The 18,509-nt window shown below is 33.3% G+C and overlaps 1 protein-coding gene across 1 annotated transcript; it reads left to right on the forward strand.

Annotated features, from left to right (window-relative positions):
• Positions 1-7,434: 7,434 nt before the first annotated feature.
• On the forward strand, positions 7,435-17,915 carry LOC105628625 (ferric reduction oxidase 7, chloroplastic). The gene is made up of 9 exons (XM_089722192.1): positions 7,435-7,689; positions 7,776-7,872; positions 9,400-9,600; positions 12,530-12,764; positions 13,201-13,315; positions 15,860-16,331; positions 16,759-17,014; positions 17,124-17,538; positions 17,621-17,915. The coding sequence occupies exons 1-9, from the start codon at positions 7,452-7,454 to the stop codon at positions 17,788-17,790; spliced, it is 2,199 nt and encodes a 732-aa protein (XP_089578318.1). The 5' UTR covers positions 7,435-7,451; the 3' UTR covers positions 17,791-17,915.
• Positions 17,916-18,509: the final 594 nt, after the last annotated feature.

An 18,509-nucleotide genomic window follows, 5' to 3' on the forward strand; every position in this document is an offset into this window, starting at 1 on the left:
TTGCAAGCTTTATTATATTGAACTTGTACACGTAAGAGAAGACTAAAAGGTAAATGTATTTATTCTTCACAGTTACTTACATTGACGCCCAATGCACGTTTGTCGACAAACGTATTTCCATCGTCGTCCTTTGTGTGAGTGTAAGTGAACACCTCCATCGGTGTGGGCTCACGACCATATTTTTTGGCCTGTAATGAATTTAATTATACATGAGATATTAATATGGTGTCATTTCATTAAACATCAGTAAATGTAACTGTAACTAGTTGACTCACTAATAATCGAGATGTCTCTATAGCATATCTTAATCTGCTTGTGTGTCGAGAAGGTCCCGCTCCGTCACCGCTAGTCTCACTGCGTCTGTTTCATGCAAATATGTCACACTTTCTCTTGAATGCAGGATCGTCCCAAGCCTTCTGCCAACTCTCCCACATCTCCTGAGACACGCACTGCTGCTTCTTGTCGCTTTTTCGCATCCTATAGGTGAAGTCAGCATACCATAGAACACACAATATCTCCCATACCACTTTTAGCATAGTCGTAATGGTCTCTTCCCATACAAAATGCTTCTGCAAGAATGAAAAATAAAATTTCAATAAAGAGATGTAGCTTGATTATTAATTACATTGAATGAAGATATAACTTGAACCAAATCGTACTTGAAACTCTTCCAATAAAAGTCAGCATACCATAGAACACACAATATCTCCCATACCACTTTTAGCATAGTCGTAATGGCCTCTTCCCATACAAAATGCTTCTGCAAGAATGAAAAATAAAATTTCAATAAAGAGATGTAGCTTGATTATTAATTACATTGAATGAAGATATAACTTGAACCAAATCGTACTTGAAACTCTTCCAATAAAAGTCTCTCGCCTCCTGTGGTACAGCATCGTATGTGTATCCATCTTTATTGAGATGTAGCTTGATTATCCTCATAATTTGCCTTGATGCTCGAGAGGATGGATATATGCTGAGAAAAAAAAACATAAGTGAAATATAAGTAGACGAAAGCATAAAAATCTGAACAAAACCAAGTTCAAAGGAAAAAGTAAATAAGTAATTATTGTCCCGCTACCAAACTGAGCTTGTTACGTGGCTCTGATGAAGCTACAAAAGAAATGACAAATGCTATCAATATTGATAAATAATTAATATATAATTGAAATAACAGTAAATGACATTTATGGTTACCCGGTGCATTAGGTGACTGTGAAGCTGGTGAAGACTCTACTGGTCCAGGAAGTAGGGTAGAAGAGGAAGGAACAGAAGGAAGTGCTGGCGGCACGGGAGGCTGAGCAGAGGATGAAGCCCCAGACATAGCTAAAGACGAAGGAGGAGGGATAGTCCCTTCTCGTCCATGTGTACTGCATCCTCAGCCACGACCTCCATGTGGACCACTGCCGGACGCGTCTGAATCAAACGCGCTACCTCTAGCCATCTATACCACAGATAACAGAACCTACATATGTGTGTATACAATTATATGAATTGTAGAAAATGTGGTAAATATGTATAAAGAAAGTGAATAACATTAAAATTCTTCATTAATAATATTATATATACATCTATTAATTTATTATCCATAATACATGTGGTTCGAACTATTAAGTGTCTTCATCATCATTTGCTTCCTCTTCTTCTTCTTCTTCTTCCTCTTTTTGATATTCATCTTCTGAGGTACCCATGATGATTTGATCTTCTTCCTCGTCATCATCCGATGCTTCTATTTCAACATAAGTTCCGCTTTCATCATCCAATCTATTTGTTAAATCTTCAACAACTTACATCGGTTGCGTATCAACCGCAACTTCTTGAAATGGCTCAGATATTGCGAGTAAAGCAGATTGTTTGTTTTCAACTACATGAACAACTGATCTAGGCTTGATTTTACATATTGCCATCCAATCACAATTGATCTGGGCTTGATTTCGGCAGCACTTCGGCATAACATAATTAATTTTCAAGTCAAAACACACTAATATAAACACTTCTATATCATCCCAACATCCACCAAAGTCAAAATGGTCATTACTAGGCCTCCAACTGAAACGCATCATTCATGTGATTTCCAATCAAATGAAAACACAAATCAACATAAACTAATTTTAAAAAAAATTAATTTCAATATAGAATATAGAAGTTGGTTTTTTAAATTTGATTAGTATAATTTTTGATTACTATTAAATCACATTCATTAATTTTTTATATATAAATTACAATTATTTCAATACTATAACTAGTGTTATAAATTACAGTCATTAATTTTTTTTTACAAATTACAATTAACGAAATATTATCATTTTTATTTTACTCTCTTTCAGGCTTATCTTTCGGTCCTTACATAATTACTACAGAGTAGAGATCCATTATATTCCTTTAATAATTTTAAAAATAAAACTTAAATTAATATTTTCACATTTATATTTCGGATTATATTTTAAAATTGAAAAAAATATTAGATAATTTCTACAGTCAATAATCCAATGCAAACTATGTTAATTGAAACAAACTATATATAAATACTATATAAATACTAGTTGTATACCCATACTATATACTATTATTATAAATACTATGTATTATTGATTATACTAAATAATTAATAAAATAAGTCATTTGTTTACTAAGTAATTATACTAAGTTATTAATAAAAGAAAATAAACGTATAATATTATTTCAATTTTATTCATTACTAATTTATTTAGTCATTTTTTTAGTTAAATAATTGTTATTTCTTAAAAATATGTCATTTCTTTACTTAACTATGTATTTCTTATATTATTTGCAATTGATATTTACTAAGTACTTTTAATTTTTTATTTAGTAACTACAAACACTACATATTACACTACAAACACTATAAATTACACTACAATTACATTCAGATTGAAAAAAAAAACAAAGAAAAAAAACCAACAATAATAACTACAAAAAAACGAAATACATTCACATAAAAAATGAAATCCACAAAAAAAAAAACCAAAAAAAAAAAGACAGCAAGAGGCGTACCTGACCAGACAAATACGAACAGAGGAGGAAGAATCTCAGGCAACAAGGGCTTCTCCAGCAATCGACGCTGTAGGAGAGCAGCAAAGGAGGCGGTTGGGCTGGGAACGGCTACGACAGAGAGGAGAAGGAGAAGGAAGGAGGAGAGCTGTGCTCGCAAGGCGACCAAGGGCTTATAAAGCCCTATTTTTTTGCGACCGATTAAAAAGTCAGTTGTAATTTTTAATGATGAGATAAAAATTGCGACTGACTTGCGACCAATACAATCGGTCGCAAATCGGTTGCAGAATGAAAGCTAAATTTGGCACTGAACTGCAATGCCCAATTTTGTTACAAGCTTTTAAACGGTCGCAAATTCATCGTATAATAGGTCGCAAATGCGTCACAATGGGGCCGCAAAATGAAAACCAAACTGGCGGGAATTATTGGCACTAGAATTAGCGACAGATATTATATCGGTCGCAAATCTGTCGCCGTTTAATCGCAAATCCATCGCTGGATATTCAACCTCCCAATCATCGCAATATTGGGACCAATGTGCGTCGGTCGCAAAAATCGGTCTTAAAAGCGCGTTTTTTTATAGTGTATGATCACACTGACAGTCCTACAAATAGCATAACAACAGCACTCACAATTATTAACAACTTCACATAATTACATCACGTGAAAATTGGTCTATGGTGTCACCAAAACCCCCGATGAGCCGTCCTCCCACATGACCCATCCTCTCATGATGTGTGCACCAGGGAGCCGATCTCTCATACATGGCCGACCGGTCTCAACCTCACTTGACCAACCCTCTCATCATTCATTTCATTTCATTTCATCATTTTTTTTATACTCTCTTTTCTTTTTCATACCAACAGGAGGCCACCCTGTGGTTTTCCATATCATCCATATTTATCATCAGGGCACATAGGACGCCGATCTCCCCATACGTGGCCGACGGTTGCATTCCATATTTTCATCATTTTCAGGACCGTCCTCACAAACCCATGGTGACCCACTTCATCCCAATTCCACACAAACAAGGCATAACATTTTCATAACACAAATAATCAAGCATTGCAATTAAATGCAGGCACATCAAACAATTAAATATCGTGATGCAAGTGCACAATTAGACATTCATTTTCAATTACAATTAGATGAAGGAGTAGATAACAATATAATATAACAATTGATCCTTGGAAAATAAATAAATAAATAATAAAATAATAATAAAGCAAATAAAGAACTTCATTAATATATATCAAGTTAAAGAATTTATCTAAATAAACCTACTAACTTAATTATTAATTATGACTCGCCTAGATTCCATTAATATTCCAGCAAAACCTGTAACACCCTCCGCCCAGTCCCGTGAGACTCGACGACGGATGCCACATTCGGTGCTGGAGACACCGTCTTAACTTAACATACAAATCATAAAATTAGATTATGAATTAGAAGTAATTGAGTATTCACAAGTTTAGCGAGTAATATGTTTTTTTTTTATTAGATAATCATTTCATTTCGTTTTCATCTCTTTTTTTTTAAAAAAAAAAATAGATTGGGAAAAATCCTACAGAAATACTGTAAGAATTTCCTTTTAAAAACTGAGCTCGCTAAACATGTGAATACAAAACACTCCCAATTAAATTCCAAACTCCCAACATCTCCAAATAATCATCATAACACAACAACACCTCCATATTTTCATAACTATATAAATCCTCCATCAATTAATTGCATTCAGTATATATATCAAGTCTTAATAAACTAATCATACCAACTCTCTTGAAATATTTTATATTCAATCATTTAATGAATCTTATGCTTATCTCCGAATATACCAACATAATTGCTAATTACATGCTTAAGTTATAATTCAAATAACACAATCTCCGAAAATATAATACTTATACATGCCATAATTCTTAATTACATAAATCTCAATCTACAACTACCATAATAGTCACTTCTGCTCTGATGCTACTCTTCTAGTCTTCAAGCAGCAACCACAGTCTTTAACCTGCACATGATAAAAATCAACACGCTGAGTGTAAAACTCAGTGGTGCTCATAATTCACATACTTACTAAATTTGCGATGACAACTTACTTAAAACACAAATTACTTAAAATCATTAAATTTCAACATACATTTACATTTATAGCAAAAGAAATATCAAATAAATTATTAATTAATAATATAAAGAATTTAATTCTTTCAACTCATAAATTCATTACTTGCCCATTTATTATACCAATACATATACTATTTATTTTTTAAAACCATGTACCGGAATATCATGCTTTGAAAATTCATTTGATAACATAATCATTAATTTCCACAATAAGTTTACTAAAATAATATGATCTCATTCGTTTAATTGCCTTACAAATATTTTCCAAGGAGCTTGCATACACTTAGGAGAAAGAGAATATAAGCAGATTTGATTGTGGCCTATGTTAGCGCCACCCCCATCACACAATTGTGGCCTATGAAAGCGCTACCCCCATCACACAATCGTGGCCTATGAAAGCACCACCCTCATCACACAAATAAGCGCGTCCGCCTATTTATAAGGGCTGATAACCCTAGCATATGATCATAGCACACAATCGTGGCCTATGAAAGCGCCACCCCCATCACACAATCGTGGCCTATGAAAGCACCCCCCATCACACAAATAAGCGCGTCCGCCTATTTATAAGGGCTGATAACCCTAGCATATGATCATAGCTTCTTATCATAATGGCATCAAATGTCGAGCATGCTCATCATACATACTAAAATCAAATCTCACATCAAATTCACGCCAAGTATATTAGAGCCCAAAATCCTTATTGTAAGGATTTTGGAGGGCTAAGATTAAGTCAAAAGTAATCTCATCTAATGGCTAAAAATATTCTCCAATTCAATTCCTTCAAAATATTATTTATCTCCACAAATTTCTCAAATTACTCCATAAAAATAATTCATCAAATTTCCTTAATTAATAAAGCATCATAATTCACTATTCACTAATTATCTAAATTCTCAAAAAATATTCATTACTTACTTTCTATCCATAAAAATCATGCATACATACTCCAAAAATATTAAAGAAAATATAAAACATATATAGTAATTTTTCCGGACCAAAATAATACCGACTAGCTCCCGGACCGGTAGTACTATTCACAGACCGGTAAATCACTTTCTATTCATAATTATACTCAATATCTTCCTCAGATCTAAATAAAATATTTCCTCTCTCTGTAACACCATTCATGACCCGATAAAATAATATCATTTTAAGATTCGAAAATTTTGGGGCGTTACAAAACCTCCCCTAAAATTTGATTAATCCACAATTCAATAATAAATTCTCAAAGTCCATCCATCGGGCAATTCACCTCAGCTCATCCCATCCGCCATAACCATATTCATCAATCATTTGATCTCTTAATTCACACATATATACACTTAATAATTTCATAGCAATTAATTAACAAATTGTATTAACATCCGAGCATGTTCCAATGCTATTATTAATTATTCTATAACTAATTATCAAATACCTAAACAATTTATAAATAAAACTTATTTTGCCAAGTTAAATACATGGTTAAGTTTTTAGTTCTTTGCAAAAACTCGTGAGTTATGGTTAGTGCCAAGTGTTAGGACTATTCCCATTGTAATAGATTTTGCTCTTGCCCTTAAAAAGAGTTTGATAATGGAGGATTTCAAGATGGTTTCTTGAGGAGAAGATGTAGGCGTGAGAAGTACATAACCACTATAATTTTTGTTGTTGATTTTCTCATATTTTCCGTCTTTATGATATTGCTTGACTTTTCACACTCACACACTTTAAATCTTAATGATATGGTGTTATCTTAATTATTCAATCATTCCATGTTTTGATTTGTCGAATCTTTGTAATTAATATTGATTTAAATTAAAAATGTTTATGAGTTGCAGGGTTACCTAATTTAGTGAGCTATTTTTAAATAATCTTTATTTTTAGATAATCTTTCTGCTTAAGTAAGTTATATAATTTTAAAATTTGAAAATTATTTGAATAAAATTGTGCTTCTGCTTTGCTTGAAAAAATATCTTTAAAACTCTAAATTTTTATAAATCACAATTCACCCTCTCTTGTATATAACGCATGAGGACCTACACAGTAAAATTAAAATACGTGTGAAATGTTACAGTTTATATTATTTTATTATGTATAATTAGTGCAATAACTCTTGAAATACCATATGGGTCGGGTCGGACCATTTGGTTTAGGTAATCAAAAACTTGGGGAAATAAAAAAAAACAACTGCAATTAATCAAAATTCTCAATTCATTTGGTTTAGGTAGTCAATATTTTGACTTACAGCTAAATTTTTCTCCTATATTTTTGCAGTTTGGAACATAATGGCTTTTAGCACAATTTAGTTAATAAGTTAAGTGATCTTCGGTATGGATAAACACTCAACTCAAGAGCTTCTTCTTTCAAATGGAAATCTCCAAACGACAGATTATGTTAGTAAAAAAGCTGTCGTTTTCTCTTTAATACTCAAATGGATTCTTAAGATTGCAATGTCGGCAGCTTTCATTGCTTGGCTTACTGTTGTTTTCATGTATCCGATAGAATCATTTCAAACATGGCTTAAAAATTGGAATCAAGCCTTTGCTGATTCTTTTCTTGGCTTTACAGGTTAATTAGCTTCTTCTTTTTTCTTTTTTTTTTTTTCTTCTTTTCTTTGGTTAATTAGTTCTAAAATTTTGTATTGCAATTTGCAGGAGGTGTATTTCTGATATTCAATGGGCCACTCATCATTATTGCATTACTTTCTATACCATACCTTACCCTTTGCTCCAGGGAAGAGGAGCTCCAAAAGTATGTTTTTAGCTACACACAATTCATTAGGACAAAATTTCCTATGTTTTTATGTCAACTTCATCTTAATTTCTTATGGTATTGGGAGTTAGAATGCAGGGAGAGGGAGTAGGGTTTTCAGTGTGCCACTGTGTTCTGATTCGTTTTTTCTGGGTTTGAATAGTTACATTGACAAAGATAAAGGGGGGCAGGGGGCCTTTTCCCCAAGCTTCCTAATGAAATAGTCTCTACTGCAATGAATCATGAGCCCTAAGGATAGACATTTGGCAAGCAGATATCAAAGCACACTGAAAGTCCTTTAACTCCCAACCTGCACCTGCAAATGAAGATTTATGCTTGAAAGATGCATTTGTACTACATTATAAAAATCCCACAGCAAGCCTTTTCAATAAAACAGCTCGAGCATTTCCATTCACATTAGATTTGACCTGTAAAACCTAGGCCTGCTACCAAGAATAAAACTAGGTAAAACCTATATTTAAGGCAAAAGCAGCGGATGATCTACAATTCTGCCAAACAATTGAGTTCCTATGCTTCCATAGTATCGGGATAACCATGCAAAACACTTGAACATCCGAGTCGGAGAAAACATTGAACACATTCAACAAACCGTTCACTGTAAAATCATGTTGCAACTCATAAATGTCGATAACACCAACTAGAACATGGTTCCAACGTTCTCTCACAAATTTAGAGTCAACAAACAAGTGCAGTAGAGATTCATCGAAATTCTCAACACCCACCCTCAATATTAGATTTTTTATTTTCGGAGGAAGTTTCAAGTTCCAAACAGAGTCCAATAACGTTTTGTCACGCCTCGACTCTAAACACCAGCTTACAGGTAAGTGCTTGCTCTCGGGGTCAACGGATGTGTGCTAGCCTTCGTCCATGAGGCTTCGTGGGCTTCAGAGGGGTCAAGGCCCAGTTCAAGCCCACTTGACTTGTGCAATCTGGCCTGGCCCACTTGATAGAGTGGCTTTTAGTTGGGATGACTGCTATTTCATCTACTAGGCATATGCAAAGAAATTATAGGATTAGCATGGTTCGAAAGCCACACATCATTCTAGATAGAGACAGAATCACCAAGGCAACCTCTTGATCACAACTGAAGAAACAAGATTAAATGCTGCTTGAATGCTACTCCAGATATAACTGGGGTTAGACCTCGATTCAGCATTTAACAAAGAAGAAGAAGGGTAGTAATGAGAAAACACGTGCCATAATAGAATTTGGTTGAGTAGTCTCCAGACTCGTTTTCCCATAAAAACCCAGATTAAGGCCTCCATAAGATTTTGGGCAACACATAACTTCCCATCTTAGCCATATAATACCTCTAGAATCATTCGATCCATTGATTCAATATATAATAAGACATTTGAGGTATTTGCATATGTATTAATGAAGCAATTTTCTTAAATTTTAATAAATTATTTATCTCAAAATTAAAAATAATGTAATTATTTTATATAATATTGAAAAAATATTATTTAATAAATGATAAATTTTTTTTGTTTTTTCTTTTAACAGGAAAGAGGGAGCAAAAAGAAGAGGTCACAGACTGGGGACATCCCCAGTTGTTGTGGATGGACCTTTCGGTGTAGTTTCTGCGGCAGAGTTCATTGGGATTCTAGTCTTTCTCGGATATATCGCATGGGTTGCTTGCATTTACGCTGTGCAGAAGATCAGTGTCATTTTTACAAATCCTGAGTATACTATTGGAGACAAATGGTACGGTTTTGTCTTTCTCTTTTTAATTCTATTTTATTTTATATATAATTTATTTTATATCTCAGCCTAATCATTACGCTACGGTTAGTAAATATTGATTATTTATTGACCTTATCTTTGTGGCTTTTATTTTGTAATATTGTATTATTTTCGTTGTGGCCTACGTAACTAACTGCCAGTCCAAGGCAAGTAGATTAGTCGGCAGTTGCCATTCCCTTAGTTATAGCTAACAAACTTGGAGTTGGAGTAAAATATATCCAACTAACCAGAAAAAAAGGGTAAACAAAAATTACTTAAACTTCTCAAATATCTATCTGAAGGTAGAGTATCATGCTAATAAAGAGTGAAAAATGATAATTGAGGGATAAAATAGAATGGTAGAGATGTTTTCTCCCTTAACTAGAAATTTCGAGTTCGAGACCTGAATATAAAATTCTTTTAAACACTGAATATAAAGTACTTTGCTTTTTTTTGTGAACTTGTTCGTTGTGAATCTAAATTAATCGGACAAGTGGATTTTAAAAACTAAATGGTTAAAAAAAAAAAGTGAAAAATGATAAACCAATGTCATAGGTAAGAATTTCCTTGACAAGAAATACACTAAAATCGTGTTAGATTTTTAAAAAAATTGCAAATTTCAGGGTGTATCGAGTTAAAATTATGTTAGATTTTTAAAAATAATTGTTGAATTTGATGGAAATAAAAGGGTGTGTTCACTTGTAGAAAACTGGAGTAGTTTTCTAAAAAAGTTTTCTAAGAAAATTGAAAAATAGAATTTTATATTCAAATCAGTCAATTTTCTATTTGGAAAACTAAAAAACAGTTTTCTAGTTTTCAAAATTTTAACTAAGATTTGGAATTTTTAGAGTTTTTCTTTATAATAAAAGACATGTTTTCCACTTTTTTAAAATGAGATTTTCATAATTAAAATTATAATATTTATAAATAATTTTTTTCTATAAAATATTTTCATTTGAAAAAATAAAAATATTTTTTAAGTAAAATAAAATTTTATATTATGCTTTAATAAATAATTAATTTTATTATTATAAATATATTATATCCTTTATTTTTAAAAAAATTTACAAAATGGTAAAAAATGATATTATTATTATAATAATAATTAGTAAATATTTAAAAACTTTTACATACAAAATTTCTAAATTTATTTTATAATATTTTATTTCTTTTACTTATAAAAATTATAAATAATGTTTGTGAAGTTAAATTAAAATATTACTTTTTTATTACTAAGGGAATACATTTTCCATTTTCTAATTTTCATTTTCTAAGAAAAATGTTTTCTTAAAACACAGAAAATAGAAAGAAAAAAAATTATTTTCTATAAGTAAATGTATCAAGGATTTCCTAAGATTTCCACATATTCCACTAGAATTCGATGTAAAGTTTTATAGAATTGGTGAGACTTTTTTTTATAGATTTTAATTGATTTTGATGGAATCATAATGATTTTTATATATACAATCAAAATTAATCTCATGACATAATTGAATAAATTAAAAGATTTCTAATTGAAAAATTAAAAAACGATGAGGGACAAAAAGATGTGCCATATTCTCCAAAATCGTTTTTTTCTTTGTTAAAACCTTACTATCATGGACAGTAAATGACCTGCAATGGCCAGCATTGTCGTTGCCCATCCCACCCTCCTAGAACAGTCGCGATGTGGTTGGAAGATCACGGGCTTCTCGTCCCTTAATTAACTGAACAGTGATCATTAAGGGTGAGCAAACAGTCGATTCAGTTCAAACCGAATCGAACCAATAAAAAATATAAACTGAAGTTTTTTATCAACAGAACGAACCGAACCGAATCGAATTTCCCTTCTAAATCAAATCATATCGAATCAAATCAGTTAGTTCAGTCAATTTGATCCGTTTTTTCATTTCGATTCGATTTTAAGGGTAACTCACAGATTTTTATGAAATCCACTTGAACAGAATAATAAATTCGGTTCAAACTGAATAAACCGTCAATTGAACTTTTCTTGATTTAGCTGATCCAATCGAACCTAAATGAGTCGGTTTAGTTTTCAGTTTGGTTTGGTCAGTAAGTTTGCACACCCCTAGCAACCGTCTCGCCGGAAAGCAATACAACAAAATGTTAATAGACTCCAAAAAAAATCTAGATTGAACACTATTTGAATTTAAGATATTTTAGAATATAACAGAGTCTTAATATAATACATCCTTGATTTAAACTGGTCCTTGTACCCTAAACAGGAGAAGATCCACCTTTTAGCTTGAGGGATACGAGAAATTTAAAAGAAAAATTTCATTATAAGAAATTATATTTTCATTAATAATTATGTTCCTCACTAAAATAAAATAACTTTGCGGGATTCAATTATAAAACTGCATTTTAGCGAATGATATATTTATTATTAAAATGTGAAAGTGTAGAGTTATGATGAGTTTACTATGAAATTCAAGAAGCTACAAAGATAATCGCTAAAAATACATAATCAAATTTATGCATTGGACCATAATTTAATACTATTTACAAATGATTATTTCCACAATTTTTTAAAAATGATTTTACAGTTATTGGAAATTTAAGAATTGATGTTTATTTATTTTTTATTTTTTATGTCAACCTTGATTTCTTTACCTTCTTTGTTACTATTAATTATAATCTTCTACGGGAGACATTAATAATCTGAAGTAATTTCTAAATACAAAAAAAAAAAAAAAATGCAACTACAACAAACGGAGCCTCAATGACATTCATTTTTCTTTCTCCAAATGATATTATTTTTTAAATATAAAAATCATACTTGTTTTTTTAGTACAAATCGGTGAGTTGCTTTAACTACGTTTACCAAATAATACTAATTTATAGTGATATATATAGCAATAGATTTTTTTTTTTTTTTTGAGAAGAGCAATTGGTTTTTTTTTTTTATTAGGTTATGGACGTTTAAGATGTCGGCACGTGGATTTGGATTGGCAGGGATATTCTGCTTGGCATTTCTGTTTATTCCGGTGGCGAGAAGCTCGCTTCTCCTCTGCCTTGTAAATATCCCATCGGAGCATGCCATTAGATACCACATATGGCTTGGCCATCTCTGTATGGTTCTCTTTACTTTCCATGGTCTCTTTTACGTAATTGGATGGTTCATGTCTGGAGAAATTCCTTCTGAAGTGAGTATTTTTATATTATATTGGCTTATTGTTTAAATTTATTCAGCATTGTAAACTAGCTAACCGAGTAAAATTTTACTGAACTCAAATTTGGCTCATTAAAAATATTATAAAGATTTTTAAAAAACTAGGCACTAAGTTTAATTCATTGTATATGAGCTAAGTTCTGAAATTACCACATTTACAGTTTATGGTTAAAAAAAATATATATTGTGACTTGTTTATTTTCTTAAATTCGAACTCGAACTATGGTTCACAAGTTTCATTTCATAGTTCGGCTCGGTTTATTAATTAAACGAGTTTTGTAAGCAGGTTTGAACTCAATTCTTAAAACTTATTGAATGAGCCAAGTTTCGAGTAGTTCATAACGAGTGACTTTACACGTTTATATTAGTAAATTTATATTCTGAACCTAGCTGTGTATATGCATATGCAGCTAATAGCATGGGATGCTACAGATGGAGCAAACCTTGCAGGAATCATCAGTATTTTCTTTGGTTGGTCAATTTGGATAACATCACTTCCTTTTGTGAGACGAAAGATTTTCGAGTGTTGGGAAAATCGCTATTTTTCCCGCCCTTCGGATCGGCTTCAAGCAGGAACAAATGAGAAAATAAAATAATGACTGAGAAATTAAAGAGAACACGATATTTTAACGTGGAAAACTCCCCAAGTGGAGAAAAACCACGACCGTTGTCAAATGACAACCAAGAAAAAATATTCACTATGCGGCAAATTGTTACAACCACAATTACAAAATATTTTTCTACCCGACACCCTCAAAACACCCCAAATATTTTATACTCCAAGGGACTCCAAGAGACTTGCTCTAAATCCCTAATATAAAACACATTCAAGTATTTTTAGTGTGTTTTGGTGTGATTAGAAAGCTAAACATTAGCTTTCTTTTATAACCAAACCTACAACCCTCATAACTCAATCTCACCGATGTGGGATTGAGCAAATACATTTTTTAATATTTTTTTCCTTTTATTTTCAACAAAAGTGGCTAACAATCTCCACCTTGAAAATAAAAAAAAAACACAACATTGTCTGCTACCGACAATCATAATTCTTATCGTCAAGAATTATCATACTCCACCATAAAAAAGTATCGCCACTTGGAACCACTTTACAGACTCCAAGAATTTTCCATCGGCCATGTCGGATACCGCTAATAATTTATGGTGCAACCCTCCTGTTGACTTTTCCGAGAGTTCATTAGCCATCGACATATTTTTTTTCCACCACACACTTTGCATCAACTGTCAACCAATGCCGTGCGCATTTTCGTGGACCAGCTACCAATAATCCGTCCTCTTCCATGGCATCTCAACGGGTAGCAATCATGCCATGAGAACACACATCTCTCAATTACAGAGAGAACACATTATCTCCTTCGCCACAGGAGATCACATTGGCAGCAACAACGTTAGAGCTTCTAGCCGAATCAGCTCCACCGTTCGGGCAATCCTTCCTCACGTGTCCAGTTTGACCACAAACCCAACAGACAACCTTCCTCTTTCCGGAGCTTTTATTCTTTTTCTTGGTACCGACAAATAAAGCTGAATCCTCATATGATTTATTTTTCATTTCATTCAGTCTTCTCTCCTCGGTAAGGAGCTTACTAACCACATCTGCATACACCACTTCCTTACTACCATATTTCAGAACAGGTTTCATGTGCTCATATGTCGAAGGAAGTGACAAGATGAGTCGGAGAGCTTTATCTTCATCTTCGGTTTGCACTCCAAGAGTTTCTAATTCAGAGACGATACCATTAAGAACACTCAGATGATCTGACAGCTTTGTACCTTCCGCCATTTTCAACGTATGAAATTGCTCCTTCAAATATAACCTATTGGATATATTTTTGCCCTGGTACAATTCTTCCAGTTTTTCCCACAACTCCTTTGTCGTGGACAATCCAAGCACATTAGCAAGAACATTTTTTGCTAGACACATGCGAATTTGACTTGCCGCTTTGATATCCAGCTCCTCCCATTCTTCATCGCTAATCTTGGATTTTTCTGAGTCTCCACTGCTACTGTCTTTTCCTGAATTCTTTCCGCTGACTGGTTTACCCTTCAAAACCTTATGCAGTCCAGACTGAATCAACACGTCTTTGACATGCACTTGCCACAGTGCAAAATTCATTCTCCCGTCAAATTTCTCAATCTCACATCTCATAGCCGACATGCTTACTTGTGCTTATAACAGTGAATCTAATAATTAATGAAGTAAACCGATTCGGCAATACCCAGAAAAGATCACAATGATCTCCTAGACAATATTACCATTCCACGTAAAATCTCAGTTGGACGGAGGGGTCACAAGTGGTCCCACTTAAAATCCGGCCTTCTAGACAGAAGTTACGTGCACGGTATATTATCAAAATAGAATAACTTCAATAATTATCGTCAGGACATTCACCACCGATACTCAAGCACACCAAAGCAAAGCTCCACCCGCTTCAAGACTTCCAAAACTCCACCTGCTTTTAAAATAAAATAATTTCTAACAACAGTATTTCTGATGTGGAAGATCAGACTAAGCCGCAACCACAGAGCATACTTATAATTACAAGAAATTATTTTAACACTAAAAGCTCTGCCTAACAACTAGGCTCTGATACCACTTGTTGGGAAAATCGCTATTTTTCCCGCCCTTCGGATCGGCTTCAAGCAGGAACAAATGAGAAAATAAAATAATGACTGAGAAATTAAAGAGAACACGATATTTTAACGTGGAAAACTCCCCAAGTGGAGAAAAACCACGACCGTTGTCAAATGACAACCAAGAAAAAATATTCACTATGCGGCAAATTGTTACAACCACAATTACAAAATATTTTTCTACCCGACACCCTCAAAACACCCCAAATATTTTATACTCCAAGGGACTCCAAGAGACTTGCTCTAAATCCCTAATATAAAACACATTCAAGTATTTTTAGTGTGTTTTGGTGTGATTAGAAAGCTAAACATTAGCTTTCTTTTATAACCAAACCTACAACCCTCATAACTCAATCTCACCGATGTGGGATTGAGCAAATACATTTTTTAATATTTTTTTCCTTTTATTTTCAACAAAAGTGGCTAACATCGAGCTCTTTTACTACGCTCACCATCTCTATATTATATTCATTATATTCTTGGCAATGCATGTCGGCAACTTTTTTATGTGCATACCAGCCGGAGCCATATTTCTTTTCATGGTTGATCGTTTTCTCAGATTTTGCAATTCTCAGAAAACTGTTGACGTCGTTTCAACGAAATGCTTCCCTTGCGGAGTGGTAGAGTTGGTTCTGTCAGCTCCTACTACTACAGGTCTAATTAACTATAATGCTTTCAGCTCTCTTTTCCTTGGCATTCCCCAATTATCTTTGCTCCAATCGCATCCTTTCAGTGTGTCGTCTAGTCCTCTGGATGGTAAAAATCGCATATCTCTTCTCATCAAAGCTGCTGGAGACTGGACAAATGGACTTAACGACAATGTTGAGACTAATAACAAGATTAGAGCTTCTGTTGAAGGGCCTTATGGTAATCGGTTACCATACCACTTGATGTATGTACTCGTTCTTACTTAAGATGCTATGTCTAATGAATAAGGAGAATAATGCTTAATTTGCCTTTAAATTCATACGTAATATACAATTTATTCGAAATTGATCAATTTTAATAGGAATTTTGAACTAAGAGACTAAATAAATATATTTTTTAACTGAAATGAGTGTGTCGATTAAGTCACTGAGCAAAAATGAAAATGCGTTTAAATTGAGAGAAAACCATGTCATTATTTTTTTTTCCATAATGTCTTTCACACACGTTAGCGGGTCAAAAAATGGATCAAATTCATCTTTGGGTTGAAAATTCTTATTAAATTGATTAAAAACTCCATTTTGGAGTACATTGAAATCATGAATGTTGATGGGTAAATTGAGCATTATTTGAACAAATAATATGGAATAACTAAAGTTTTTGTATTTTCATAGGTATGAAATTCTTGTTTTAGTAGCAGGTGGAATTGGGATATCGCCATTCATTGCCGTTCTGAGTGATGTTATTCATCGTATTAATCAAGGAAAGACATGTCTTCCGAGAAACATTACTCTTGTTTGGGCAGTGAAAAAGTCAGATGAGCTTTCTCTTCTTTCCACAATTAACACGAACTCACTTGTTCCTTTACCTTTTGATGTGCTTCATCTCGAGATACTTATTTATGTCACTCGAGAACAAGAATCTCCGTTGGTAAGTTGCATATTTAGTTATTCTTGCTGCTAATTTTCTTCTACAAGAAAATAATTTCTTTCAAATTCAGTAGTTAGCTCGATCGATAACAAATTATTGTAACTTTCAGGAAATCGGAGCATTGTACGAGACTGAGAGATCTGCCTCTTCTATCTCTTCTTTCTCCAGTGGGAATGCCATATCTGCTCTAGTTAGCACAGGGAATAAAACATGGTTTGGAGCTTATATGATATCATCAACAGTTGGCTTGGTCCTGTTAATTACTTTACTAAATGTCTTTTATATAACCCCATTTAATATAACTAATTGGTGGCATCAAGGATTGCTTCTTCTAGCGTGCATGGTTGGCGGTGTTGTAATCTTTGGTGGTGCTGTGGTTGCTTTATGGCATATCTGGGAGAAGAGAAACTTAGCAAAGATCAATGGTGGACAGGGAAATGAACACACAGTAAACGAGGATTCATTTTTGGAAAATCTTGCTGGCTCAACTACTGTTCAGTACGGTTCAAGACCAGACTTTAAAGGTACATTTAAATTCATATGATCTTAAATCATAGTGAACTAAATAAAATAATGAAATGTCAATAATGACTTCTCTGCCTGCAGAAATTTTTGGATCCGTATCTAAGCTCTGGGGCGATGTTGATGTGGGAGTGATAGTATGTGGTCCTCCAAATCTGGAGTCAAGTGTTGCTGCAGAATGCAGATCAATTAACATGTGCAGAAAATCCGATGATCCGGTTTTCCATTTCAACAGTCACTCTTTCAGTTTTTAGTTTCTATTTCCTATTTTGTTGGGACTACAAACATCCATGTCTCTTTTTAGCAATAATGTCTGATAAATGAATCTAAGTGCCCAATAATGTCTGATAAATGAATCTAAGTGCAGATGAAAGCAAAACCTATAGTTTATGAAAGAATACTCACAGAATGCAGCATTACTTGAAACTTCTTATACTCGCATAAGTTACTGTCACCTGAGTAAGAGGAGTACATAAACTGAAAGCGGAATCAGGAAGCCATTCTACCGATGAAGTCTCAAGATGTTGTCAAATAAGCTCATATTAGTATACAAAAAGCAGGTTGTTAGTTATGCTAATTTAGTTAGTTATGTAACAGCACAACTATCTCAAGGTAGAAAAGCAGCTCCTTGCCCTCACTTTCAAGAATGAAGTTTGCTTACCTGTAAACTTTTAGTTGCCATCTCCAATTTCACTTGCTAATATAGATGTTGCGACTTCAAAAGCACTATTTCTATTTACAAGTGTCCTACCTCTGTTACCTTGCAAAACATTTTTACCGCAAGGCAAATCCATAACCAAACTTTCACTCTTGAACTTGAGTCTTATTAAGAGTCTTTTCCCAATTTTATTTCCCACTAACAACAAACAAATCAGGGAGAAAAATTTTGAGAAATGAAAATTTGAAAATATTAACCGTTAACTTGTAAGTAAGATCTCTAAGGTTTAGGGCAGAAACCTTAATTCCAGTCCGC

The sequence above is a fragment of the Jatropha curcas genome, chromosome 6 (genome assembly GCF_041381405.1).
Source record: "Jatropha curcas cultivar XTBG-Jc1 chromosome 6, XTBG_Jcur_1.0, whole genome shotgun sequence".
Lineage (NCBI taxonomy): Eukaryota > Viridiplantae > Streptophyta > Magnoliopsida > Malpighiales > Euphorbiaceae > Jatropha > Jatropha curcas.